Source organism: Vicugna pacos, chromosome 16, assembly GCF_048564905.1.
Source record: "Vicugna pacos chromosome 16, VicPac4, whole genome shotgun sequence".
Classification (NCBI taxonomy): Eukaryota; Metazoa; Chordata; class Mammalia; order Artiodactyla; family Camelidae; genus Vicugna; species Vicugna pacos.
Genome location: NC_133002.1, coordinates 59,897,694 through 59,923,011, shown reverse-complemented (window position 1 = coordinate 59,923,011; position 25,318 = coordinate 59,897,694). Strand labels below are relative to the sequence as shown.

The following is a 25,318-nucleotide window of genomic DNA, read 5'->3' as shown; positions in this document are numbered from 1 at the left end:
CCGGCCTGTCACTCTTTCCTCCTCTCTGGAGCTAAGCCTGGGATGGGGTCGAACCACCGCCCCTCCCAGTTCTTCCCGGGCTGGGCCCGGCCCCAAGGCTGTGAAGGGCTGTGTGTCTTGAGACAACAAACTCCCAAGATAGTGTGCAGACAGAAACGGAGTTCCCAGGGTGACGGGCAGGGAGCAGAGTTTATTCCAGTTCTTTCCGGAAATGGTTCCAAGCGTCCAAACTGGGAAGGCTCTGGGTGTGTGTCTGTGAGGGTGGAGGGTGGTTCTGCAGGGGCCTTACGCTGTCTCGGCAGGGAGGAATTCCAGACAGCCTAGTTGGAGGTAGGATTAATGAGGGGGTGCTGGCCAGGTGAGGCCCAGAGTCGTCCAGGTGAGCTGGACAGTGAGAGGTGAGTGCTGGAGCCAGAAGACTGGGCCACCAGGAGATGGTCGCCACTCCAGGGAAGAGGGGAGCAGGGGTGGGGAGGAGGAGGTGGCCCTGGGAGGGCTGGTGCAGCTGGGCCTCTTCTACCCACCTGCTTCCCAGACCTGGATAGATGGACGGTGACCAGCAGCTGATGGGGGAGGACAGGGGCCCTCACAGAGCCTCCTCCTTCCTCTGGACCCCCCTTCCCCCTAAAGCCACCACCCCATCCTAAAACCCTTAAACTAGCACGATGTGTGTTTGCTGAAGAACACCGGGCTCCAAGAATCCAGACTGGTGGCTTCTTCATTCAGACAGCGGCTCTTCCCATACGGCGCCAGGACCAGAGCTCCACTATGGGCCTCTGTCTTCTGGTCACAACGTTGAGGACAAAGGAATTGAGACTCCAGGTTAGGCCAGCACACTTCCCAGCCATGCCCTCCCAAGGCCTCCAGGAATTTTATGGTGCCCAAGTGCATCAGTGCCCTGGGCAGGAGGAGGGGTGTGAGGTTTAGTCACCCCACTAATAAAGGGGGGCACTGAATCACCAGCAGGGCAAGCACTGGCCCTTGGTCTCTATACCCCATGTTATAGAAGGAGAAACTGAGGCTCAGAGAGGGGACATGGCTCGCTCATGAGCCTGGCCTCCGGAGAGGACAGAGACTTGGGAGGAGGGTCTGGAGTGCTGAGGACAGACTTCTGGACAAGCCCACTGAAAAGGCTGGCCAGGGAGAGAGGAGGAGGACCAGGAGACAGCGGTGTCTCAGGAGCCAAGAGAGGCAAGAAGTTCAGGAGGCAGAAGTGACTGCTGCCAAAGGCCAGGCAGGTGGAGCACACAGAGGCCTGCAGCGCTGGGGCTTGGACAGTGCAAAGGCCCTGGTCACTTTACAAGTCAGTGAAGTAATGGCCTTGGAGAGGAGACCTGTACCTGCCTCTGGTCACCAGCTGGGTAAGACTGACCCATGGGGTTCCCCTGGAGGGCAGAAGCCCACCCTGGTCCCCGAGAGGCATTGTCTTCCTCAGACCAACAGGCAGTGTGGGAGCAGGCCCCACCCAGAGGCCAGCAGGCTCCACTGCAAGGTGGCTGGGAGCCTGGGCAGGGTAAGATAAAGCCAGGAATATATCCGCAGGCACCTGGCACAGGGTAGTCCCTTAATAAGCTTTTGCAAGTCATGTATCAGCAATATGGCCCTTTCTCTGCCCTCCCAACCCACCACCGGCTGCTCCCTGTGCAGTTCGCCCCTCCCTCCAGCCAGCACCCGTTTCCTACCTGATCCACATCATCCAGCCCAGGTTCCAAGAAGCCATAGCTGTGATGAAGATGACACCAGCCAGCAGGAAGATGGGTCCATGGGGCAGCTGTCCTGTGAGGGAGACGGGGGCGGCCGGGCGGGGCTTGACTTGCTTTAGTCTGGGCCAGGGTAGACACGGCCGCTTCAGGACGCCCTTCCCTGCCCCTGGCGGGGGCCAGGGGGAGCTCTGCCACCTCCCGCTGACCCACCCAGAGGTGCCAGGTGTCCCCCTCTCACCTGGGGGCACCAGCTTGAAGGCGCTGCACTGGAAACTGATGTTGTTTGCAGCCTGGCACTGGAACCAGTGCGACAGCTGGGTCAGTGGGAAGGAGAAGTTGGCAGGCTGCCCATCGTTTGGTCTCTGCCACATGTAGATGTGCTCGTCCCTCTCGACCAGGTGGTAGGTGATGGGTGGGCTGCCTGAGGCTGCCTGGCAGTACACCTCTACCCTGGGGCCTGATCCTCTGTCCAGCAGGGTGAAGTCAGCCTGCAGCTGGGACACGGGCTCTGGCAGGGCGGGAAAGGGTGGGAACACAGACATGGTTGGGAGACTTTAACACCCTCTCCCCTGCACATTCCCTCATTACACAATGCCTATGAGCCTCGAGGCCTAACTGTGATGGCTGCCTCCTCCAGGAAGCCTTCTGGATTACTCCCTCTGCCTTGTGTATGAGTTTCTATCTTACCTCACTGTACAATTTCACATTTGTTTTTATGTTTGTGTAGTATATTCTGGGTTGCCAGACTTAGCAGCTGAAGATACAGGATACCCAGTTAAATTTGAATTTCAGATTAACAGTGAATAAAATTGAATGTATGTCCTATGCAAAATGTATCTAGCAGCCCTATTTATATCCTTTCAGTCTTGATTCTTTTACTGGAATACATGCTGAAACACATGTTCTTCAGGACAAGAACTGTCACTTAGAAGATTCTGGAATTCTCCAGGGCTGTCAGCCTGATGCTCTATTACCTCTGAGTAACAACCAGCACCCCTCTTAACAGACATAAGACCTACTAAAAGCTTCCCTTGGGTTCTTCCTACCCTCTGGAGTGGCGGGAGATGGGCTGAGAGCAGGGAGGAGGGGATGTAAGTACTGTTATTACCTTCGCTTTGCAGATGAAGCAGCCAGAGGCCGAGGGAGGCTGGGCGATTTGCCCACGACCCCTCAGCCTGTGAACGTGGAGACTTGAACCCTGCACCTGTCATGCCCAGACTGGGCTCTCCTCCCTAGGCCATCTCCTCCCTGTGGGTCCAGGGGGGTCACAGTCCCACCAATAATTGCGCAACACTCTCTGCTTCCCACCCCCCATGCCTCCCACTGGGAAGGATGCCTGAATTGAGATCAGGACAGCACTGGGAAGGACGCCGTTCTGAAGGTCCAGAGAGCGGGATGTTGAATCATCTGTTGCCACTTGCAGGCCTGGGGCAACATTTTTACTCTAGAGTTTTAGCTGCCCCTTCCAGAGGCCACGAACTCCAACCTCGTGCTGCTGTGAAGATTAAACTAGATAAGGCACAAAAAGTGCCTATTTCACCAGCTTGAGATCAGAGGTCAAATGGGGCCCAGGCCCTGGTCACTTCCATCCAAGGGCTCCTTGACACCCTCTTTGCAGCCCCCTAAGGCCCCGCCAGGAGACTGTGCCCTGGGGGCCCAGCCAGGAACCACACTGGTCTGTGACCAGGCCCTAAGGGACCCAGAGTGACTCTTGGAGGCAGGCAACTTGTCCCATCCCCACCCTCCTGCCTTCAGCCCTCTAAGTCCCAGACCCCAGTCCCTGCGACTCCCACCCCAGCAGCTTCTATTTATCTTCCAGACCCTGCATCCCACAGGCCCCCTTCCCTCGCACAGCTCCCGTACAACTGCAGCCTGGTGCTGGGCGCCTGTGTGCCCCAGCTGGAGGCCGCCTGGCGGAAGCAGGTGAGCCAGTCTGGCCTGGACTTGAGCATGATGTCGATGCTGAAGGAGGCTGGGTCAGAGGTTGTCACTACCTTCTTGAAGACCTCAATGTCCCCACTGCCCCAGAGGGAGTAGGTGAGGGGCTGGGGTGCCCCGGGTGAGTGGCACATTATGAGAACTCGGCAGCCTCTGGGGTAAAGCTCCAGGACTTTGTAGGCAATCAAGGTCCCAGGGGTGACTTCTAGAAGGTGAGACAGTCTGAGGAGAAGGTTGGAAACCAAGACTTACCAAGCACCTTGAGAAAATGCTGGTTTTGCAGTTTCTCAAAAAATTAAAGAATTTCCATATGAGCCAGGAATTCCACTCCTAGACATATAGTAAAAAAAATCGAAAACAGGGACTCTAACAGATACTTGTACACACGTGTTCACAGCTGCGCTATTCACAACAGCCCAAAGGCAGAAACAGCCCAGATGTCCATCAGTGGATGAATAGATCAATAAAACGTGGTCCATTCCTATGACGGAATAGTATGCAGCCATCAAAAGGAATGATGCCCTGACACAGGCTACAACTTGGATGAACCTTCAAAACATTCTACTGAGTGAAGTCAGCCACAAAGAGCCAGGTAGTGTATGATTCCATTCATGTGTCATATCCAGAAGGAAAAAAATCCCCCAGAAACAGAAAGCAGATTAGTGGTGAGTAGGGGCTGGGGGAGGGGCAGTGGGGAGTGACTGCTGAAGGGATGGGGGTCTCCTTTTGGGAAATACGAATGGACTAAATGCTACTGAATTATCCCTTTAAAGTGGTTGATTTTTGTGTTATATGAATTTCAGCTCAATTTTTTAAAAAGGAAAGAAAAGAGAAACTACTTTCCCTGTAAGCATCTTCACTGCAGACATTTTCACCGTGTATCTAATTGGTGGTAAGGCAATTTTGCCATGAAAGATAAAATAACTGGCTGACAGTTTGGTATCATTTCTCCATTGATGCAGGACTCCCATGTTTATATTACAGAAATCTTAGTCCTCATGATGTTCTATACAGTGACAAGTACAGGCGTGACAGTCTGAAAATAGTGGATGATAACAGCTTTGTAATATTGACTTGATAGAAAATGCAGCGATAAAACTTACTGGAAGTGTGAAATGAGAGTATAAAGCCAGATGGCATATTATACTAGAAAATGATAACATATCAGTTTGCAAACCCTTTGGTGATTTGAAGGCACAGAGTTTTTCCCGTAGAACTTTGGAACGTCTATCAACAGACGTGACAATGTGCCAAGAGCACAAGACAGTGTAGAAGGTTTTCCCAAGGCAACACAGGCCTGTTACAAATATGCATCCTAGTGTCTGGAAGTTGATACCTCTTTTTTGTAATTGAAATATACTCACAATGTTGTGTTAGTTTCTGGTGTACAGCATAGTGATTCAGTTATACATATATATATTCTTTTTCATATTCTTTTTCATTATAGGTTATTACAAGCTATTGAATACAATCCCCTGTGCTATACAGCAGGACTTGGTTGTTTTTCTGTGTTATATATGGTAGTTAGTATCTGCAAATCCCAAGCTCCTAATTTATCTGCCCCCTTCCCCTTTGGTAACCACAAGTTTGTTTTCTACATCTGTAAGTTTGTTTCTGTTTTGTAAATAAGTTCATTTGTGTCTTTTTAGATTCCACAAATAAGTGATATCATATGATATTTATCTTTCTCTGTTTAACTTCACTTTGTATGATAATCTCTAGGTCCATCTACGTTGTTGCAAATGGCATAATTTCATTCTTTTTTATGGCTGAGTAGTATTCCATAGTATATATACACCACAGCTCCTTTATCCGGTCATCTGTTAATGGACATTTAGGTTGCTTCCGTGTCTTAGCTATTGTAAACAGTGCTGCTATGAACCTTGGGGTGTTTGTGTCTTTTCAAATTAGTTTTCTCTGGAAATATGCCCAGGAGTGGGATTGCTAGATCATTTGATAAGTCAATTTTTAGTTTTTTAAGGAATCTCCATACTGTTTTCCACAGTGGCTACACCAAACTGCATTCCCACAGGCAGTGTAGGAGGGTTCCCTTTTCTCCATACCCTCTCTAGCATTTATTGTTTGTGGACTTTTGAATGATGGCCATTCTGACTGGTGTGAGGTGACACCTCACTGAAGTTTTGATTTGCATTTCTCTGATAATTAGTGATACTGAACATCTTTTCATGTGCCTACTGGCCATCTGTACGTCTTCACTGGAGAAATGTCTGTGATACCTCTCTTAATGAAGGAAGAAATTTTAGTGAACAAGAAAAAGTGTAATGCTGAATGAGAAAGCAAATAAAGCAAGCAAACAAGAAAGAAAGGCAAAAAATACTATTCATGAAAGACTTGGAAAGAAGTGCTTAGGTACAGCCTGTGAGATTGAGTCAGTTATTAGCGCAGTGTTGCCACGAACCTGCACACACTTTAAATGTATTCAAATATTTTGCATTTTGTAATAAAGTCTTTAACTTTGCCATTCATTTTTCATGTTTCATTATGTCCTTTTAAATATCCCTCTTTTATTTTTCGTTAGTTTATCTTCTCTGGCAAAATTGCCTTATGGTCAGTTAGTTAATTAGTTACACAGTAAAGACATCTATGACACGGATGCTTGCTGCGAAAATCCCAGTCACGGCCGGACCCAGCGTGGGGACGTGGGCCACAGGGGTGGTGGCAGGGCTCCTGTACCCAGGGAGGTCAACCTCTGGCTCAAAGGGACAGTCAGAGGCAGGGGGCCAACAAGCGTGACCCAGAGCACAAGAGGTGTCACAGTGGACAGATCCTAAACTTGGAGAGGATGGACTGAACTAGAGAGAAAAGCAGGAACTTCCACAGAACAGGGAGACCCTGTAGGTAGACCAGATGCTCACAGCACCGAGCGGCCCCAGGACCCAAACCCACTTTCTAGCCACTCCCAGCAGGCGTTCATCCATCCACATATCACCTCTTGGCTTGGGAGTAACCTTTCTGCTTTGCAGGCAGATCCTGGAGTCAATGTTGATGCAGATCCTCTAAGATCTTCCCCTGGGCCCGGCCTTGCCCATGCTGAATTCTGCAGGACAGTGGTTAGGATCAAAGATGCTTTCTGAAGGGGGCTTGGGAGAGAAGGCTGAACTGTGAATGGTGGGCATCCACCTGCCTTTTCAAGAAGAGGGTGTAGGGGAAGTGCTTGGATGGGGGCAGGGAGAAGGGTGTACGAAATCTGAGTGTCCTCGGCCTCATACGTCACCCTCGCCCTGCCTGGCGGGTTGGCTCTGGAAACAATGATTAGGAACCTTCCCACGGAGCAGAAAGTTGGAGGGAACTAGACTGTGATATTCTCTGGGGACATTTTGTAGGAATCCTAAAAGTTTCTGACCCCCAGGCATACTTCTCTCTAGACCAGTGGTTCTCACCCAGGGGTGATTCCGCCTCCAGGGGACCTTTGTGTCTGGGGACACTTTTGATTGTCACAAGTGGGGGGTGCCACCGGCATCTTGTGGGGGAGAGGCCAGGGAAGTGCTAGACAGCCTGCAACGCACAGGACAGCCCCCATAACAGGGGTGACACAGCCCCACTGGCAGCAGGGTCCAGGCTGGGAAACTGGTCTAGACAGCCAGCAGCGGCCTCCCCGAATCAGGGTTCTCGCCACCACAGATCTTTTCTCAGTTGTGCCTCTTTCTCAGCTTCATGAGAACCGCTATTTTTTTTAAATACTTTTTTTTTTCTCTAACAGTCTTTCATGTAAAATCTTTGGTCTGAAGTCAAGAAAAGCTATATCTAGAGCTCGATCTACTCTCTGGGGCACCAATTTGCAAACTGCAACCAACAATTTCTTCAGTGTGAGCCTGGGGCCAACTGCCTTCCGCCCAAAGAGGCTCTTGGGGCCAGCATCTTCCTGCGGGGTTGGGTGGTGAATGGGGGTCCAGGCTTAAAAGTGACAGCACTGTTTGCTCCCTTCAGGGAGGGAAATGACCTTCACTTATAAAAGTGGAAAGAAAAAGCGGGCCCACCTTCATTTCCATCTCCATGGCCATTAATAGAAGCTTGATTTACATAAGTTCACCGACAGGAGCCACTTTCTTTTTCAGTAGCCTACGCAGCAGAGCATTCACTTTTTATTCTAACCAGACTTGGGTGTTTTTTCCCTTTCATTTAGTTTATGCATCTAGCCCACCCCAGTAACCAGTGGTCCATCATTTAATTAGAAATTCATCAACTGCGTCAGAACATCTGAATGATGGGATGGCACACTCAGAATCTGATGAAGGGACAAGGAAACCCTGGGGACCAGAGGCTGAGCCCAGCCAGGGCTGGGATGAGCAGGTGGCTGGACAGAGCCTTCCACAGAAGCTAAAGAAAGAAGGAGCTGCTCAGGGTGGGGCCCAGGCCTGGACGGTGGGGTTGCTGCCCCGCTGGGCTCAGAGGCCCTCCAGGATTGCCCCTACCCCCTCTCTACCTTGTTTCTATGATAATCAGGAAGCTTGGAGATTTGAGTCCCATCCTGAGAGGCCCAATTCATTAACCTTGAGGTGGGTCCTAGGGATCTGATTTTGCAAGCAGCCCACCTGTTGAGGGTTGAATTGTGTCCTCCAAAAAAGATGTATTCAAGCCTTAAGCCCAGGTACGTATGCATGGGACCTCATTTGGAAATGGGGTCCTTACAGATGTATTCCAATACCAATCCATGCTGGATTAAGGGGGACCCTAATAAGACAGACAGACAGACACACACACACACACACTTTGAGGCCATGTGAAGACAGAGGCAGAGTCTGGAGTGACGCTGTCATAGGCCAAGGAACAGCAAGGATTGCCACGGCCTCCAGGAGTCAGACTTCTGCCTCCAGGACTGGGAGAGAATCAATTTCAGTTTTTTCTTTTTTTTCAATTAAAAAAAAAATTTGTGTGTGTGGGGTAGGTAATTAGGTATATTTATTTTATTTACTTATTTCTTAGTGGGGGTACCAGGGATTGAACCCAGGACCTTGTGCATGCTAAGCAGGCACTCTACCACTGAGCTATACCCGCCCCCAATTTCTGTTTTTTCAAAACAGAAATTTAAAAAAATGGCAGTCCCAGGAAACTAACACAGCCCGCCTCCAAGCGGTGCTTATGAAACGGTCTGCAGCCTCACCCTGAGAATCAGGAGGGAATGGGGGACTGTCCATGCAGGTCCTTTGCTCTCACTCTGTTTCAATCTGTCCTTCAACCAGACACCCCCCACCTTGAACACTGCCCTCCAATCACGGCAGCCACGAGGGAGACCCCAGGCCCCTGGGTCACCCTCGTCTTCCTGCCCCGCCCCTTCTAGGGCTCTGAAAGCCCCCTTTTACATACTATCTCCCAACCTTCCCAATCCTGAAATCCCCCGGCTGCACCCTCTGCAAGGCTGGCGGGATCAGTCGGCCCTAAGTCCCAGAACCCTCAAGCTTTCCTCCCACATCTCGTCTTGCACACCTGATGGAAAGCTGCCTCTCCCACCCCCACCCCGGGTTGTGTCTGTACCAGCATCTTGGGAGGCAGCGGATCCCACAGCCTTCCCCGCACTGGCCCTGCGTGGGCATCCTCTGGATATTTCTGGGCCATTCTCCCTCCTTCCTCCCTAAATACCAGCCTTGAACCTCATGCCTTTGGACCCTTCACTCGGACCCTCTGGGTCACCACTGAAACACCCACCCTCCCTTGAAGGCTCTGGTGCCTGGTTCCCACTACTCTTAATACACTTGCTGTCATTCTCGGGGGTTTCAGAATCCACAGAGAGAACATTTCCAAAGTCCTGGCTCTTCAGTTCCTTAGAATCCAATATCTAGGGCCCAACCTCTCCCTCCCATTGTAAGGCTGCCCTTGACTTAGCAGGTCCTCCAGGTGCTCAGGCCAAAAACCTGGGAGTCATCTCTTATGGCCATCTCTGTTCCCATGCCATTGAATGCTGTTGGCCTGATCTCTATGGTCACTTCTCCAGGCTTCCTGGCTGTCACCTAGTCTCTCCTCTGGATTCCAGGAGCAGCCTCATGGCTCTCTGGGGATTCTACCCTTGACTGCCATCCCATCTCTTCTCAGCACAGTGGCCAAAAGGACCCTGTGAAGGATAAATCCAATCGCATCTCCTGCTGCAAACCCTCCCGTTGCTCTGTGCACAGAGCCCTCCCTACTGGACAGTGTCCCACCCTCCGACCTCATCCAGTACCCCCCTCCCCCCGCCCACATCCCCATCCCGCAGGCACATCCTGCTCTATCACTCCTTCAAGTGCATGCCAGGGTGTCCCCTTCTCAGTGATGACTCCCCAGTAGATACTGCCAGCCCCGCCACCACATCTCCTTCCCTTCTTCCCCTGCTTGCTTTTCTCTGGGACCTATCACATTCCAGAACACTGTAGAATTTTTTTTTTAATGGAGGTACTGGGGATTGAACCCAGGACCTCGTGCACGCTAAGCACATGTATTCTACCACTGAGCTCTCCCCCCACCCCCCGTGCTTATTTTTATTATCACCTGTCCCTCCAGCCCCACTAGAGTGTAGGCTCCCGGGGGGCAGGGATCTGTTTTGTTTCTGCACTCTGTGGGTCCATTCTGGGGTCCAGAGCAGCACCGGGCACCAAACAGTGGCTCAACCCATAATGGTTGAATGAATGAGTAAGCAGGACCTCTCGGCAAGCATCTGAGCAGAAGTCAGGGGCGGCTGGACTGGTGGAGCGGCCCTGCCCACATACTTCCCGGAGACCCGGAGGCCTGGGCCCAGCGCTGGCTGTTCTCCTTTTGAACGGAAACACCATGATGTGTTTGTTTTTAAAGAAAATGAGGAAATGATAGTTCAGCCTGAGCCTCATTCAAGTCAGACCCACCCTTAAGGGTAACAGAGGAGGTGGCTGTGGCTGCAACCATGTGACAAGGTTCAGACAAGAACTGAGGGAAAGTAGACCCCCTTGCGGAGACCTGGAAAGGGGGTGAAAGGCCACCTTGAGCTGAAGGGCCATAGGGCCAGAAATGGGGGCGGGAGGGGGAGAGGGCAGGAGAGAGGAGGGAGCAGAAAGGTGGAGGGGGCAGGGCCAGGAGCATCCCCTCCCCCTAGAGGAGGAGGGGGTGCCCTGACCACCTCCTGCTGCCTCTGAGAGTAAGGCAGCCCCCCCTCCCGCTGGCTGGACCTCTGGGAGGGAGGGGGAGTCGGGGAGCCCAGACGTCCTTATTCTCTCCCCACCCTTCTCCCGGGCCAAGGTGCCCGCCAGAATGCCCCCAGCCCTCCCTGGGGTCACACCCACCCAGAGAGGCTTCTGCTACAGATCAGGCACTTGGGGTAGTGATGGAGGACCTGCCCAGGGACACGCCCTCTGCCCCTCTTCACTGCCAACTCCCTGCTGCGCACACAGCCCAAGCAGAAGCCAAGCACTTTCCTTGGCCAAGTCACCATCCCAACTGTCCGGCTGTCTGATGTTCCCCCACTGCCCCCACCTCCTCAGCCTTCTCCTCTCCGCATGCCACCCCCAACCCTGCCCCAACCCCAGGGCCCTGCAGGGGTCAACGCTGGGTTCTAGAGTTGTCACTCACCAGTGACAACCCCCTCCCACCGGCCAAGGTGCCTACCACAGGTGAGGGCTCTGATTCTCCCTCCCCCTCCAGTGTGCCAGGAGACTCACCTTCCTGCTTCGCAGAGCTGCTGGTGGCTGTAAGAGAGGGGAGGGGGAGAGTGGTAAGGGGAGCTCAGGGTGGAGGGGAGGCCAGAGACCGCCCAGAGAGCCTCGTTTGGAGCCCAGAACTCAGCAAGCTCCTTCATATTTGGAAAGTACAGAAGCTCTTTGGAGCCCAGAGCATTTCATACCATCAGCCCACTTCACAGATGAGTAAAGAGTGGGCAAAGCAATAAAAGGGCTACTTACGCAGTAAGGGGCTGGTCGGAGACTTATGCCCAAATCTTGCCCTCTCTGTCCTGTGCTTCTGGAGGTGTCTGTGCCTTTGGGTGCCACCTCTTCTGTGCCCCCTAGACCCCCAGACCCTGAGCCTGCCACCTCAAGGCCCTGGCAGCACCCCCCCCCGCCCCCTGCAGTGAGGTCTCCAGTCAGCTCACCGGCTAAGCAGAGGAGCAGAAGCAGCCTCATGGCTCTGCAGCGCGGGGCCCTCTGCCCGGGAGAGCAAGAGCGTCCTCGGTTGAGGCCACCTCCACTCTGGGGCCCCTGGTTGCCCCCTGGGTGGGTGCCTGCAATGGAGAGATAATCTGGAGGTGACAGCGCCCCAGGGCCGGGCCCAGGACACCAGCTCTCCCACACCCCCGGGAGTTAGGAGGCACCTGGAGCCCGTCCAGGGCTCACGCTCAGCCGCTGCCGCTGAGCCCTCGGACTCTGGGCTCCTGGGTCCAGGAAGTGGACGTCCGCGTCCTCACTCCCGGAGCGCCATGTTTATGGTAGCTGGCAAGGGACAACTGACTTTGCTCATCTGCTGATTTTGAGAGGAGGGGATTATCCCAGATTATTGAGGCGGGCCTGATGTAACTGTGAGGGTCCTTCGAAGAACTGGTGGGCCGGGCCCTCAGGGCAGCCAGAGCACAGAGAGAGCAGAGGGAGCAGTGAGGTGGGGACCGGGACCCAGCCAATCCCTCAGTGAGCCCTCAGCCCCGGGCAGGACGGGCTGCCCCCCAGCTAGGCCTTTTTTGTTGTTGTTAACGAATGAAATGCCTTCACTGAAACACTCCCTGGTCACACGTTTCAGAGTTGCATGTTTCGCTCCTGCTACCACAGCACCCGGAGCTCGGATTTGTGCACTGTTGCCTTCTTTGGGGAAGATGTACCGCCCCCAGGGGACCATTCGCTTCCAGTGGGAGCTCCTCTCTCCCTCAGGGCTCACAGGTCAAGCACACCGTCTCCCCAGCCCAGCCCAGGACCCGGCACCTGTCTCAAGGAAGGCAAATGACAGCCCTGCCCCCCGGCCCCCTTGGCCCTGCTCAGGGGGCCCTATGGAGGCCCACGAGATCCGGGGGTGTTGGGAAGCTGGTCTGGCAGGATGACCCTGCCCACCTGCGTGCGAGCAGCAGGAAGGACAGAACAAGGTTGGGGTTGGTGGGGGGAGCCAGACTCTGGGCGCAGTGTCCTGGAGCTCCTTGGGCACCAGCCTTGTCTGCCACCTCAGGTCCCTTCTCCCCAGTGGGTAAGACAGTCCCCATCCCTTGCTGCCAGAGGCCTGACTTGTGTCCCTGGGGACATGCTCTAGGGACCCACCTATCCTGCATTTGGGGAACAAGACCTAGTTTTTTCTCAGTTTCCTAGCGGAATTCCCTTCCAGGAAGTCTGTTCTCACTCTGCTAGGAGGGGATGGAGGAAGGAATTGAGGACTGAAGACAGAGGGGTCCCCTCAGCTGCTGGCAATCTGTTGCCTGAAGGCCCAGAAACTCACATTTTCCCCCCTACGTGGTACACAGGGCATCAGATTCGAGCTAAGGCAGCTCATGAGAAGCCCCCTCCCCAACCCCGTTTCATCAGCGTGTTTGGGGAGCCAGTCAGAGCAGAGAGCAGCGAGGGCACACGAGGGACAATTCCTCCAGGCCTTGGAGGGACAGGCGCATCTTTCCTGCCCATCCCAGTGTGCCTCAGATGAGAGCTGCTTCTCTGGTGCGTCCTGCCTTCTCCACAGGCTGCAGCTGAAGACAGGACTGAGGACATACCAGGCCACCCAGGTTGAGTGGAGTTGGGGTGCAGCTTTCTTGTTACCCACTACAGGCTCATGCTTTTCTATCTTTTTTGGGGGGGTAATTAGGTTTATTTATTTAATTATTTTAATGGAGGTACTGGGGACTGAACCCAGGACCTCGTGCATGCTAAGCGTGTGTTCTAACCACTGAGCTATACTCTCGCCCCAGGCTCATGCTTTGTGACTTCTGCCCACCGAGGGCCGGTCTCCTCTATGACTGATGAAAAGTCTTACCAGCACGTCACGTTCCTGGGAGGGTCCCGGGTGGGGGGTGGGCTGTGCTGGGCTGCCTTGGCCTGCGGAGCTGGGAGGTCCCGTAGCTGGGTGCCCCCTCAGGGCTGGGGCGGGGAATGAGTCCAGAAACCACCCCTGCTAGGTGGGCGCCGGGGCTCCTGCCCTCCTCCATCTGCATGAGCTCTGGCCCCTGGAGGGACCCTCACTTCACAGTAACCCCCATGGGCCTCTCCCTGCCCAGGTGTGTCTTTACTGCTGGTGGGGAGGCTTGGTATCCGGCCCCTGGCTCCCCGTCACCTACAAAAAAATCATCCCAGCCCAGTCTTAGGTGTGCCAGCTCCCTCTTCACTCTGCTTGTCTTCACGGGCCCCACAGCCCAGTCGAGAAGCCTGACTCGGAGTTTTCCTGCACCACCCACCTCTACACCTTTGCCCTGGCTGTCCCTGCGCATTTATCTCTCATGACTCCGCCCTCCTCCCAAGCCCCACTAGTCACCTGCTCCAAGAAACCCTCCTGCTGGTGCTGACAGCCCCTCCCTGTGCCCCAGTTGCCTTGCTGGGCAGGCATGGTCCCTTGGGCCACTGGGGCCACTTCCCATCTCTCCTACTTCACTCCTTTAGGCTAAGGACCATATTGTAATAGGACCTCAACTATCCGCCCCAGAAGGGCAAGACACCCATCTTTATAAGGAACTGCTCACTCAGTCCTCATAACCACTCAGAGGAGGGTGGTGTCATCTCCAGGCTTTGGTCGAGCAAACTGAAGCCCAGTTTGAGTTCCCCAAGGTCTGAAAGCTCGTCCCGCCCACATCCCGTGATGCACTTGGCTGGCTCTCTGAAGGCAGGTGAAGGTGCTAAGCGAAGGCCCTTGATGTTTCAGTGCTGCAGGTTCTCCCAGTCAGTGCCCATCGGCCACCTCCCGGGGGCTCATTAAAACACCTCACTGGGGAGAGGGTATAGCTCAGTGGTAGAGTGCGTGCTTAGCATGCACAAGGTCCTGGGTTCAATCCCCAGTACTTCCACCAAAAAAAAAAAAATAAATAAAAAATACATAAAGAAACCTAATTACCGCCCCCCCCCAATCCGAAACCGAAACGCATGGCTGGGCCCCACCCTTGGGGGGTGGAGCCTGAGAACTGGCATTTCTAACAAGTTCCCCGGAGATGTTGGTGCTGCTGGTCTGGGAAGACACTTTGGCCCTAAGCTGCTAATTAATGTGTGTCCCTTTCATCAGGGTCTGGCGGCGGCCCTCCCCAGACCAAGCATACAGCTCCATGTGTTCCCCTCGCAGTCTCATCACCAGCCCCAGAACAGGGCCCGGCCGTTGTTGACAAACTGATGGGTCATGTGGTGCTGGGTGAGTGAGAGAAGCACGGGGACAGGAGGAGCTGAACCAGCCAAGCCTTTAATGACCACGTGAAGCCCCTGGGCTAAGGACACCAGGCCAGAGCCGCCCGAATGCCGTGTCCATGCCAGGAACCCAGCCAGGCACTGGGTTCCTGCGTTCATGTGGGAAGGGCTTTCCAAGCACATCCTGGGGTTTCTCCTAACCGTCCCTCCTGACAGCTCTTTAAGCCAGCAGTTCTCAACCCCGGCTGCTGGCGAGAGCCCCCTGGGAGATTTAGAAAGTCCCAGTGCCCGGCTGCTGGCCGCACCTGGTCAATCACAGCAGACTCTCTGGCACAGGGCCAGCTTCTCAGGTGTTCTCAGAGGCTGAGCACGTCGGGGACCGGAGGCGTGGGAATCTTAGACGCAGCTCCACCTTCCTGGGCCGCCGGTTCTGTCTCAATGCAGGTCACACCTGAGCTCTGCCCCTCGCTCTCTCTCAACCTCGGTGGGTCTCAGCGGTCTCGCAGATAAAGCAGGAATAACAGGGGAGGGGGGTTGGCAGGTCCCCAGCGCGGGTCTGCTCTCACCGTGGCTAGGCCTTCCCCTTCCCATAGGTGGCGCTCTCCAAACTTTTCTAAGGCCACTCCCCACAGTAAACTGCCGCGCTCTCCCAATGGCTGTGTCCATAAACCGCACTCACGCGCTACTATACTAATGTATTATGTATATTATCCAACATCAAACAGAAACAGAAGCTTTAACGGGCTGAGGTTCAAATATAAACATAAGCTCCCACATCTCCTTCCTGCTGTCCCTAGGTGTATGCACCCCGCCTTGGAGCACCCTGCTGGAGGGCCGCGGAGAGGGCTGGTGGCCACCAGGGGTCAGGGGCGTGAGGCGACGGGGCGCACGTGGGACCCTGGGGAGGCTCCGGCGGAGGCGGGGGACGCTGCTATAGCTTCGAACCGCTGGGGAAGCGGAATCTATGGGCGGCGACCGGGACACCTCGCAACTCTGTGAGATCCTTGAGGGAGGGCCCGGGCCTGGGGGACCTGGATCCCGGGGAACCTGGGCACGGGAACCCGGGGCAGAAGGATCGCGGGCGCGAACTTCGGGAGAGAGGGGACTCGGGTCCTAGAGAATCGCCGGGGCCCGGCTCCGGCAGCAGTCGCGACAGGTCATCCACTAGGTGCCACTTCTCCTGGACTTGCTGGGGGTGGGGGTTGAGCAGCAGGGTTAGGAGAGGCGCCTCCTCCCACCAGCCGGCGCGGGGAGGAGCCGGCACCGCAGTTGCAGCTCCGCGGTCCCGCCGGGCCCAGAGCTCCCACCCGACCCCGCTACAGTCACGCCCAGAGGCCCCGCCCAGGCCAGGCCCCACCCCAGCCAAGCCAGAGACCGCGCCCTCTCCAGAGTTCACCCCAGCCCGAGGCCGCGCCCCGCCACGGTCCCGCGCCAGCCTGGTCACAGAGCACGCCCCCACCAGAGTCCCGCCTCCTACCCCAGCCCAAGGACACACGTTTATTAAACCGGATCCCCAAGCCTAGAGCTGCATTCCTGTCGCCTGGCTCCCGGCCTGAGGCCAAGCCTTAGAAGCCCGTTCCCTCCCTCCACCGTCCTCGCTTTAGTCCGCAGCCTGAGACCACACTCCTCAGGGTCTCGCCCGCAATCGGGGGCCACTCCCCAGTCTAGCGGGCACTCACCCACACCAGCTGCTTCCGGAGCCCCCGGATGGCCCTCGCATTGGCCTGGGACTGGGAGACGCACACGGTCAGGACAAGGCTTTGGACAAAGGACGCAAGGTCAGTCACCCTCCTCCCCGACCTCGTACTTCCTCCTCACCAGTTTTAAATGGAGGTAAACTTTTTTTGGTGGAGGAGGTAATTAGGTCCTTTAGTGGAAGTACTGGCGATTGAACCCGGGACCCGTGCACGCTAGGCTGGCACTCTACCGCTGAGCCACGCCCTCCACCCCCGCAACCCTAGTCTTTTAAAAGAGGCCTCCTAGGGTCTTCTCTCTGCCAGGCTCCCAGGCACGGCTTTCTCTCTCCTCTCCTTCCACTGGTGGGTCGCTCAGCCCCTCTACTCCAAGTGGGAAGGCAATCAGTAACAGAAAGATGGCAGGGTTTCAGCGTTCCTGCTGCTTTCCCAGTGGTCCTGTGAGGTGCTGGCTTTACACGTGAGGCCCTGAGGGGGCTGCCCAGGGGACCCCCCAGGCCACCAGCCCTTGGACCGCTGCTGTGTTCCTGGGCTCCCCTTGCCTGGCTCCTGGATCCCAAGACTGGCAGGGGGTGCCAAGGAAGGAAGGCCCCCCACCCTGTGTTCCCACCCTTGGCCCCTGCTGCCCTGAAAGGCACCTGAGCAGTACGAGGAGGGGGAAGCTGAAGGCTTGGGAGCCGAGGTAGTGAAGGATGCGCTGGCCCGGGGGCAGGAGCCGGAGGGCCACCAGCTCCGGGACCACCTGCCAGGGGGCCGAGTAGTTGGTGAAGAGGCCGCAGTCCCAGGAGGGGCGGATGCTGCAGAGAGATGATCAGAGGAGGGCTGGAGTCAGGGTCCAGGGTAGGATCAGCTAGCCTGGCAGCCTCGGTCCCTCCGCTCCCCTCACCTGCTAACCACATAGCCCAGGGGCACAGCGGCCAGGAGCAGGCCCAGGATGAGCACCAGTTGGAAGAAGAAGGTGGAGCTGGAGGCTCGGAATCGCCGAAGGGATGCCCTGGAGTTCCTCAACAGCGTGTACTGGGGAGCGAGGGACAACACATGCGGCTGTGGGCCCAGTTTGCAGACGCTCCGGGAAGTGACTGGTGGGGCGGAAGCAGGACCCAAGGCCCGCCCTGCACACAGGTGCATCCCCCACCCCCAGCCCGAGCCCTCACCTTCTTCATGTAGAAGGTGAGGAAGATGAAGACGCTGTTGAGCAGGGGCAGCAGGGGGCAGTAGAAGAGGCCCATCCAGGTGACCGTCTGCCCCTCCACGATGTCCAGCACGTTCTTGGGTACTAGGAACTCCTCCCGGTCCAGCCAGGCCCAGAACCGGCCTGAGAACCGCTCCACCAGCAGCCTGGGGGAGGGGAGCGTCCAGGTTCCCACTGCCCGGGAGGAGCGCGTGGACCACCGCTCGCTCACTCACTCACATGGACACACGCGTGTAGAGCTGCTCACCCTTGGCTGTGACCCCTGGCTCCCACCAGATGTGCCCACGCCCCCCCCACCCCGTGTCCCCAGGTGGCTCACCTCCTAGGCAGGCTGACAAGGAAGGTGACGGCCACCGTGAGGAGGAAGTTGAAGATGCTGAGTTTGTACAGCTCCTCTCCCACTGAGTTCTCCCAGCACTGGTCAGAGGGGGCGCTTGTCACCACCCTCGTTCCCCAGCCACCCCTCACCCTCCCGCTGAGGGGGCCTGTGTGGTACAGAAGCCTGGAGTCTGATATGATTGCTAAGTTAAAACCCTGGCCTCAAGGATAAGATCTGAGCAAAGAAACCCACATTCAGGGCGGCTGCCCTGCGCAGAGCAGTGTAATGCGGACGGCGCCCCCTGTAGGTGGCTGCTGGGCGGGCAGCTCTGCCCACAGCCTCTCGCAAAGGCCATGCTGGGAGAGGGACAATTAGCACAGGGAGGTGGGGTTCTGCAGAGGACAGGAGGGACAGGCCCTGGCGGAGCCCCCAGCCACCTGGTAGTCACAGGCGTTGTAGCCGTAGGACTCACAGCTGGTCCTGTTTCTGCCGACGCACAGCACAGTCTGGCCCAGTGAGAAGGAGAACATTCCCAGGCTGGCCAGCTTCAGGACCACGCACCTGGGGGCCAGGGGGTGGGGACTGCGTCAGGGGGAGGGGCCAGGGGCACCTGCAGGAGATCATGCCTCTCCCGGGCCCAGCCCCCTCTAAATCCAGAACCCAGCCTCCTTCCAAAGCCGCATCCGTGGCAGTTAACCAAAGTGTGTTCCCTAGAATCTTGGTCTCCAGATGATTCACACTATTTTAAAATCACTTTGGGAAACACTGCACATCCAGCCGTCCTCCTCCCACACAGAGCACATAAGGGCCTTTATATTCTTCACGGAGTTGAGACCTTTCTTTCCTCTAAGGCTCGTTAATGCCCTAGTCCACTTACACTGCCCCACGTATCCCAAAAGCATGCATGCGTACTCCTGAGCGATGCGTGACCAATCACCCAGGCAGGGTGGGTTAACAAAACCATCGCCTGCACGTCATGTCCCCACGTAGACTTTCAGTGCTTATGCGTGGCTGGAGTGTGGCTGGGGACAGTGGTTCTGTCGAGGGAGGCTGGGAGGCTGGGACGCAGGGGTGGGTGGGGTCTTACTTTTTAATCTTTCATCCTTTTGAGCATTTTGAATTTTTTACAACGTGCTCACGCTAAAAATAAAGCTTCAGACCAAACACAGTCCACATTGGAGGGACGCTGAGTGGGCTCCGGACAAGGAAAGGCAGGCCCTGCCCAGTGAGGGGTGTGTGGCACACGCAGAGAAGGCCTGGGCTGGAGCTGAGGGGGAGGGGGGGTCCTGCGGGTGGGTCCAAGGCATGGCCTGAGCCCTGAGAGGGGAGACAGAGCAGAGCCTGGGGGTAGAGGGGGCTTGCATCTCAATGCACCCAGCAGGCACGGTGAGCTTCCCCTGGCCGAGGCACTCGGCCTCTTCAAACCTGTTTCCTCATCTGTCCCATAGGGATGAGGGTGGTCCTGACTGCATAGGTCAGGAGGGTTGTCAAGGTGAGGCACATGGGAGGGAGCTGTGTTCCGAGGTGTGTGGCTGTTGTACCCAATGCCCCCTGGCAAGGCCAGCACTTGGTCTGGACCACTGGCTTGCTCTGGATGGAGAGGACTGGAAAACCTTAGACTGGGACCCCCAAGACTAGCACTGGGAGCAGCTGCCTGCTTTCCTTGGCTGAGGCCCCCAGTGCCAGGTGATAACCAAGGATACAGCCCTTATCTGCTCTCCACACACTCTCCCACCTGCCACCCCGAAGGTGGTGCTCACCAGATGAGGGTGAGGTTGACCTCCGTGTTGGGAGGGTAGTTCTCTAGCTGGACCAGGAAAACAAACAGCAAGGGACCCAGGAAGTTGACCAGGGCGATGACCCCAGGGGGCAGGTACTGAAGCAGCAGAAATAGGGACTCCTGCGGGGAAAGGCAGGTAAGGGGATGACCATAGGCCTTAGGGTTCCCGGCAGCACCCCCATCCCCTCCGACCCCCTGAAGTGTAACTGGGGCAGGCCTGACCTCTGGAAGCCCACGGACTAGTCCCAGTGGCAGCAGAGCAGTGGCGGGGATATCAGCAGTTAGAGCCGGTCTGACATGGTCCTGACCTTGGGCAAATTCCTTTGACCCCTCTGAGCCTCAGTTTCCTCTTCTGCAAAGTAGGACCATCCCATCTGGGCCCACAGTTCTTGCCAGAAATAAAGGCTTGTCAGTTGATACCTCCTTGTTGTCCTGCGAGTACTTGGTGGCCCAGAAGATGGCGCTGATGGCTCCAGCCACCAGAAGCCCGATGAGGACATTGACCCGCACGTAGGTGAGCAGGCGGTAGGCCCGCTGGGCCCGGGTCTGCTGCTGCACCAGCAGGAAGTGCCGCCCCTCCTCCAGCTCCACCTGGCATGGGGGCAGGGCAGAGGCAGGTTGGGGCTGCCTAGGGGGAAGGGGAAGGGGAGGGTGCCGGCAGAGAGCCCCAGGTAGGTGTGCATGGGGCTGTCAGGTTCTAGGCCAGGTTGGGGTGACCCTGGGCCGGGGGCAGGTGGGCTGGCTTTATCGAGAGCACCCCCAGTGCTATGCAAACTCGCACAGCCCCAGCCTCCAGCTGGAAAACCCCGCGTGCATACACACTCACACTCACACATGCTCAGGCTGCATGCTCACACGCAGCCCCACGTGCTCACACACCCAGTCACACTCACAGCACGCCTCACACTCATGCACGTCCGCACACACCTTGAACTCGTTGCTGATCTCGTGTTTCTTGATGGTGGCTGCGTCCTGCCCCTGGATGCAGAAGTCCCAGGAGGAGAAGACCTTGGCACTGAGAGGTGACCTGTAGTCCTGACCCAGGAACAGCTTCTGTGGCAGCCCCTTCACCATCCTGGAGGGGGCAGGGGGCTAGGGCTCAGCCTGCGCTCAGCTGTGGGGTGGGAAGCCCCTGGCAGCCCCAGGTGCAGACTTGGCCCTGGCCTGGGTCAGGGGTGGGGACAGAGGGGTGGTCTGCAGCTGGGGATGCAGAGTTTGGGCCTTGGAACCACCCACGAGCCTTACTGAACGGGAGGCCAGGGCCTTCCTGCCAACTTGGGGGTTCCACGCCAGGGGAGGGGTGGTGGCTGGCGGAGACTCCCTGAAAAGCAGTGGTGGCAAGGGCTCTGCTCTCACCGCTGCAGAACCCCACAGAAGCAGAGGAGCAGGCAGGCCAGTGGGCTCAGGAGGTAGGCCAGGCGGACGCTGTACGCCGAGCTGCTCTCAGGCCGCGCTCGGTATGCGCCATAGAAGAGATAGGTGTTGTTGAAGGCCTGGGGACATCACAGCGACCACTGAGCAGGAGTCCATGCAAAGCTGTGCTTTCTGTGTATTAACTCATTAACCCTCACAATGCCCTCATCAGGCAGGGAGTCAGAAGATCCTCATTTTACAGAGGCTCAGAGGGGTTAGGCAACTTGCATAAGGACACACAGCTCGGAGGAACAGCCAGGACTGGGATACCAGAGCCCACAGAGTAATGACAGTGGTTTCCAGGAATGAGAGCAGGGTGGTGTTTATCACAGAAGCCTGGATACTTTTCCCCTCCTGCCCTTCTTTTCCCAACCCCAGCTGAGCTCTGAGGGCTGGAGACACATGCCCATGGGCTTGAGCTGTGCACAGCAGCCTCAGTCTCTCTCTGACTCCATCATGAAGCCCAAATGTCCTTGGAGACTGGGGTCTGACCCCGAGGCCAGTTCCCCAGGTCCCCCAGGCCCCCTGGTCCATGGCCAGGACAGAGCTACTCACCCTGCCAGTCAAAATATTCCAGAGTTGATTGTGGAACTTGGGAACACCAGCCTGGGACTGGAGGTCACCAGGACACTGGAGGGCTGCTGAGGGAGAGGAGGCCAATACGAAGGGGACCCCCAAGGCATAGCTGAGGTTCTGCCTCTCCCCCTTCATAGTCCCCAACCTCGGGGAGGCCTGAGCAGGACCCTGAGGGTGTGTCGGGAGGCCTGCCCTGCAGAAGGTGTGGTCAGGGAGCGAGCTTGGGCTGGACCCAAGCAGGGCAATGCCCAGGGTTGGGAAACCAAGGATCGGGGCTGCCCCAACACTGTGAGCCCTGGACCAGTCCCCCAGGGTTCGGGTGGGCTCGGGGCACTATTCCTGCATGGGCCAGGCACTCACTGAAGTTCAGGGCGGGTCCCGGGTCAGGGGGGTGGAGCCAGACCAGAGGCAGCAGGACGAGGCTTGTGGTCAGAAGCAGGGTCAGCAGGTTCAGCAGCAGCAGGAAGCGAAGGAAGGTGAAGTAGGACTGAATTCCGGTGCCGAAGAGGCCTGTGGGGAGGACAGCAGGTGGACCTGCTGATAATCCAAGGGGTGCGGGGTGTGAGGGCTGAGCAACCCAACCCAGCAGGAGATCTCGGTTTAAAGGCCGCATTCTGGAAGCTTGCCTAGCAGTACTTCTAACAGCCACCAGGGGCACCACCATCCATCAAGGTTTGACGGGTGGTTCTGGGGTTGGAGGGGAGTAGGTGAGGATGGGGGAGTCGGTTGATGAGGGCAGAAGGGTGCAATGGCAAGGGGGATGAGCCCCTCCTCGGGATTCTAAACTGGACATTGAGACTCCAGAGGGCAAGGCGGGAAGTGGGTATTGGGGTTCGAGTCTTACCCCCAATCTCATAGAGAGCCCCCTCCCAGAGCCCACAGCCCTGGGCCAGCCGCTGTGCTGCCTCCCCTAGGCGCCGTCCTGCAGTCTCCTGCCTGCGACGCCACTGCTGCCAGCATGAGGTCTTCACCCCCTCGGGCTCACGCAGCTGCCTGGGATGGGGTGGTGACGGGGGTGTCCCTGAGTCACCCAGTGTGTCCACCCAGCCAGGCAGAGCTGCGACCTGGGCTGCTGGGGAGTCTGCCCACTGCTGGTGATTTCCACCTGCTGCCCCACCCAGTCCAACAGGTGCATCCTCCCCTCACCCCACTGCCCCGCCTCCGCAGAGTGCTGGTGCTCGGCTACCCACCGGATGAAGCGCTTGTCCACCATGGCGTAGGGCAACACCCGCACGGACTCCTGGGAGGAGTGCAGTCGCTTCATCTCCTGCTCCCACAGCTCCTCACCCGCATGCTCAGGTTCTGGCTCCCCGGGGGCCTGCTCCCCCTGCACTGACCACTGCCGCAGCATCTCTGCAGTGGGGCTGAGGTGGGGGCACCCAGGCTGCAAGGTCCGCCTTCTGGGAGGGAGGGGGAGTGGCTACTGGATGAGCCTCAAGGTCTTGGCCCTGGCACTGCCAGAAATGCAGAGAAAGAATCCTATTGTAGGAGATCTGGCTCAGTCTCCAGTCACACTGCAAAGCAACACATGGTCTCAGTTTCCCTATCTGTGAAATGGGCAGAAAGATCCAAAGGGCTGGGAAAGATGATGGGACGTCACAAACAAAGCTAAGGCCAGGTGTGGTCACAGTTAAGCCCGGTGGGGCCCAAGGCCTGCCTTGCCCCACTTCCAACCTGCTACTGATGGCCTCAGGCCTTCCTGGTTACCCTTTGGTAAGAGACAATTCCACCTGCTGATTTTCCCATTAGGAAGGCACCCCCCCCCCGCCCAAACCTCAACAGTTCCTAGGATTCAGCATCCTACAGCACCTCGGATCTGAACGCACCAGACCCCCTCTGTCTTCTAACTGGTGGTCCAGCTCACAGGGCTGGGTCTGCCCAGTCCTCTCAAGGAACCCAGTGAGGAGGCGTGGCTACAGCCCCAGTCCTGGGAGGGGGAAGGGACCCTCCTGTCCCAGAGCAGGGGTTCTCCCCCCTCCCCACCACATAGCCCCCAGCGGCTCCACAGCCTCAATTCTCCTTTCCGCCCGCTCACGCTCCGGCCGCTACCCCAACTCTGTTCCCAGCTCACCTGGGGACCAGGGACCAAGTTCCCGGAGGAGACCCTCCTCGGACCGGCTCCCGCCACTCCCGGCGGGGCTGCGAGAGAGCCGAGGGGAGGGGTCACATGACAGGAACCCCAGCTCCCCCCTCGGCCGCCTCCCCCTCCACTCGTCTCTCCCCCACCCCCCGCAGTTCCTCTGCTCTCTGCTGAGGCCAGCACTTCCTGCGGGGGCGCGGGGCGCGGGGCCCCGGCGGGCAGGTGAGAGGCGCGGCGGGCCTGCGCTTCCGGAGGGCGGCCGGGCGCGCGCTGGGCGGGGGGGCGCAGGCGTCGGCCTTTATCCGCCCGTAGCTTCGGCTCGGCGGGCGCCGTGGTGACTTAAGCGGCGGGCGCCATCACCGCCGGCGGCTGGGTTTCCAGAAGCCCTAGGCGTTCTTTCTCAACTTCCCGCCTCTGCTACTGGCGCGTAATCCGAGGCCGGGCCTTGCGCCTGGCGAATAGGAAGCGCTCAGGCACCGGCTCCGCTCAGGCCCCGCCCAGGCGAGTTGGCCTTTTCTCACTCCCGCGACCTCTGGGCAGCCCCGCGGTCCTGCCCTTCCCCCTACCCGCCTCCTTGAGGGCCCCATCCTCTCTAGCCCAGCTCCACGGGTTTTTCTGTCTCCCGGCTTGGTCCCCTTCCTGGTTTTCCAGACCCGTCCTCTGTGCCAGACCCCAAGCTGGGTGGCGCTGGGCACACAGTGGGCACAGAGAGTGGGCAGGGGAGGGAGGACAGACTGGGCAATGCACTTGTCAATAGGAAATGGCAAATGCCCTAACAGGGTTGAATCCCAGAAGGCTCCCTAGAGGAGGTGACCTCAGGATGGGCCTGGGGTCATGCAAGTACAGCATGGCTGGAGCATGGGTGTGCAGGGAAGGGAGGAGTAGTGGGGGTTTGATGAGGAGAGGCAAAGGCCAGACAGGTCTGGTTCCCCAGGCTGAGGCGCCTTGTGCCAAGATCTGACCTGAGTAACGACTCTTCATTTGGACATCCTGGCTTGGCGCAGCTGTCCTCCCCAGGCGGACCTTCTCCTTCCTTTCTGCCTTCCACCTCTCTTTCACCCTGCCCACCTCTTAAGGCTTCTCCCTACCAGTAATGGCCCCTTCCCTGTCCAAGTCCCACCTATTTTCTCAAACTCAAAGGAGCCTCTCCTCTGGCCTTCTCAAAGTCAGGTTTCTCGGCAGAACTCCTAGGTGGACAGGACTCAGGCCCTAGGGCACGACACCCTGGAGGCTGACTGACCTCAGTCTGTTTCCTCATCTGTGAAATAGGGTCGTTGGTAACCCTGTTCTGGGCTTGTGGGAAACAACTGAGCAAACGGCAGTGGGAACAGCCACAACGTGTCTCCTTTCCTCTCCACTTAGCACAGGAAGTGTGCCAGA

General features: G+C 57.1%; 2 protein-coding genes across 11 annotated transcripts; both read right to left on the bottom strand.

The window, feature by feature from the left end:
- Nucleotides 1-170: 170 nt before the first annotated feature.
- C16H17orf99 (chromosome 16 C17orf99 homolog) lies at nucleotides 171-15,317 on the bottom strand. 2 transcript variants are annotated; one of them, XM_072939703.1, is made up of 6 exons: nucleotides 15,190-15,317; nucleotides 11,689-11,817; nucleotides 11,261-11,287; nucleotides 1,942-2,211; nucleotides 1,683-1,776; nucleotides 171-783 (listed from the first exon to the last, which is right to left on the bottom strand). In XM_072939703.1, exons 2-6 carry the CDS (start codon nucleotides 11,717-11,719, stop codon nucleotides 723-725), a joined length of 483 nt encoding a protein of 160 aa, XP_072795804.1. In that variant the 5' UTR covers nucleotides 11,720-11,817; nucleotides 15,190-15,317; the 3' UTR covers nucleotides 171-722. The 2 variants fall into 2 exon arrangements, with proteins under 2 accessions (XP_072795804.1, XP_072795805.1); XM_072939704.1 differs by having other exon boundaries at nucleotides 171-780.
- Nucleotides 14,924-25,291, bottom strand: TMC8 (transmembrane channel like 8). 9 transcript variants are annotated; one of them, XM_072939698.1, is made up of 17 exons: nucleotides 25,179-25,287; nucleotides 23,930-23,997; nucleotides 23,049-23,312; nucleotides 22,703-22,851; nucleotides 22,219-22,395; nucleotides 21,838-21,923; nucleotides 21,226-21,362; nucleotides 20,797-20,944; nucleotides 20,290-20,460; nucleotides 19,850-19,989; nucleotides 18,527-18,650; nucleotides 18,090-18,187; nucleotides 17,733-17,916; nucleotides 17,465-17,595; nucleotides 17,217-17,375; nucleotides 16,564-16,642; nucleotides 14,924-16,073 (listed from the first exon to the last, which is right to left on the bottom strand). In XM_072939698.1, the coding sequence occupies exons 3-17, from the start codon at nucleotides 23,207-23,209 to the stop codon at nucleotides 15,816-15,818; spliced, it is 2,202 nt and encodes a 733-aa protein (XP_072795799.1). In that variant the 5' UTR covers nucleotides 23,210-23,312; nucleotides 23,930-23,997; nucleotides 25,179-25,287; the 3' UTR covers nucleotides 14,924-15,815. The 9 variants fall into 9 exon arrangements, with proteins under 9 accessions (XP_072795799.1, XP_072795798.1, XP_072795800.1 ...); XM_072939697.1 differs by lacking the exon at nucleotides 25,179-25,287 and adding an exon at nucleotides 24,901-25,155; XM_072939699.1 differs by lacking the exon at nucleotides 23,930-23,997 and having other exon boundaries at nucleotides 25,179-25,291.
- Between the last annotated feature and the right edge of the window lie 27 nt (nucleotides 25,292-25,318).

Bases quoted from the DNA above. Each gene is read 5' to 3' on its own strand.
- C16H17orf99 (XM_072939703.1), bottom strand. From the start codon at position 11,719: ATGAGGCTGCTTCTGCTCCTCTGCTTAGCCG. The intron at 2,212-11,260 runs GTGAGTCTCCTG...CCGCCCTGCCAG, and splicing joins CAGCTCTGCGAAGCAGGAAG to AGCCCGTGTCCCAGCTGCAG. The intron at 1,777-1,941 runs GTGAGAGGGGGA...TCTCCCTCACAG, and splicing joins CTTCAAGCTGGTGCCCCCAG to GACAGCTGCCCCATGGACCC.
- TMC8 (XM_072939699.1), bottom strand. From the start codon at position 23,209: ATGCTGCGGCAGTGGTCAGTGCAGGGGGAGCAGGCCCCCGGGGAGCCA. The intron at 21,924-22,218 runs GTGAGTGCCTGG...CCTCTCCCTCAG, and splicing joins GGGACCCGCCCTGAACTTCA to CAGCCCTCCAGTGTCCTGGT. The intron at 18,188-18,526 runs GTGGCTGGGGGC...CCCTCTGACCAG, and splicing joins ACAACGCCTGTGACTACCAG to TGCTGGGAGAACTCAGTGGG.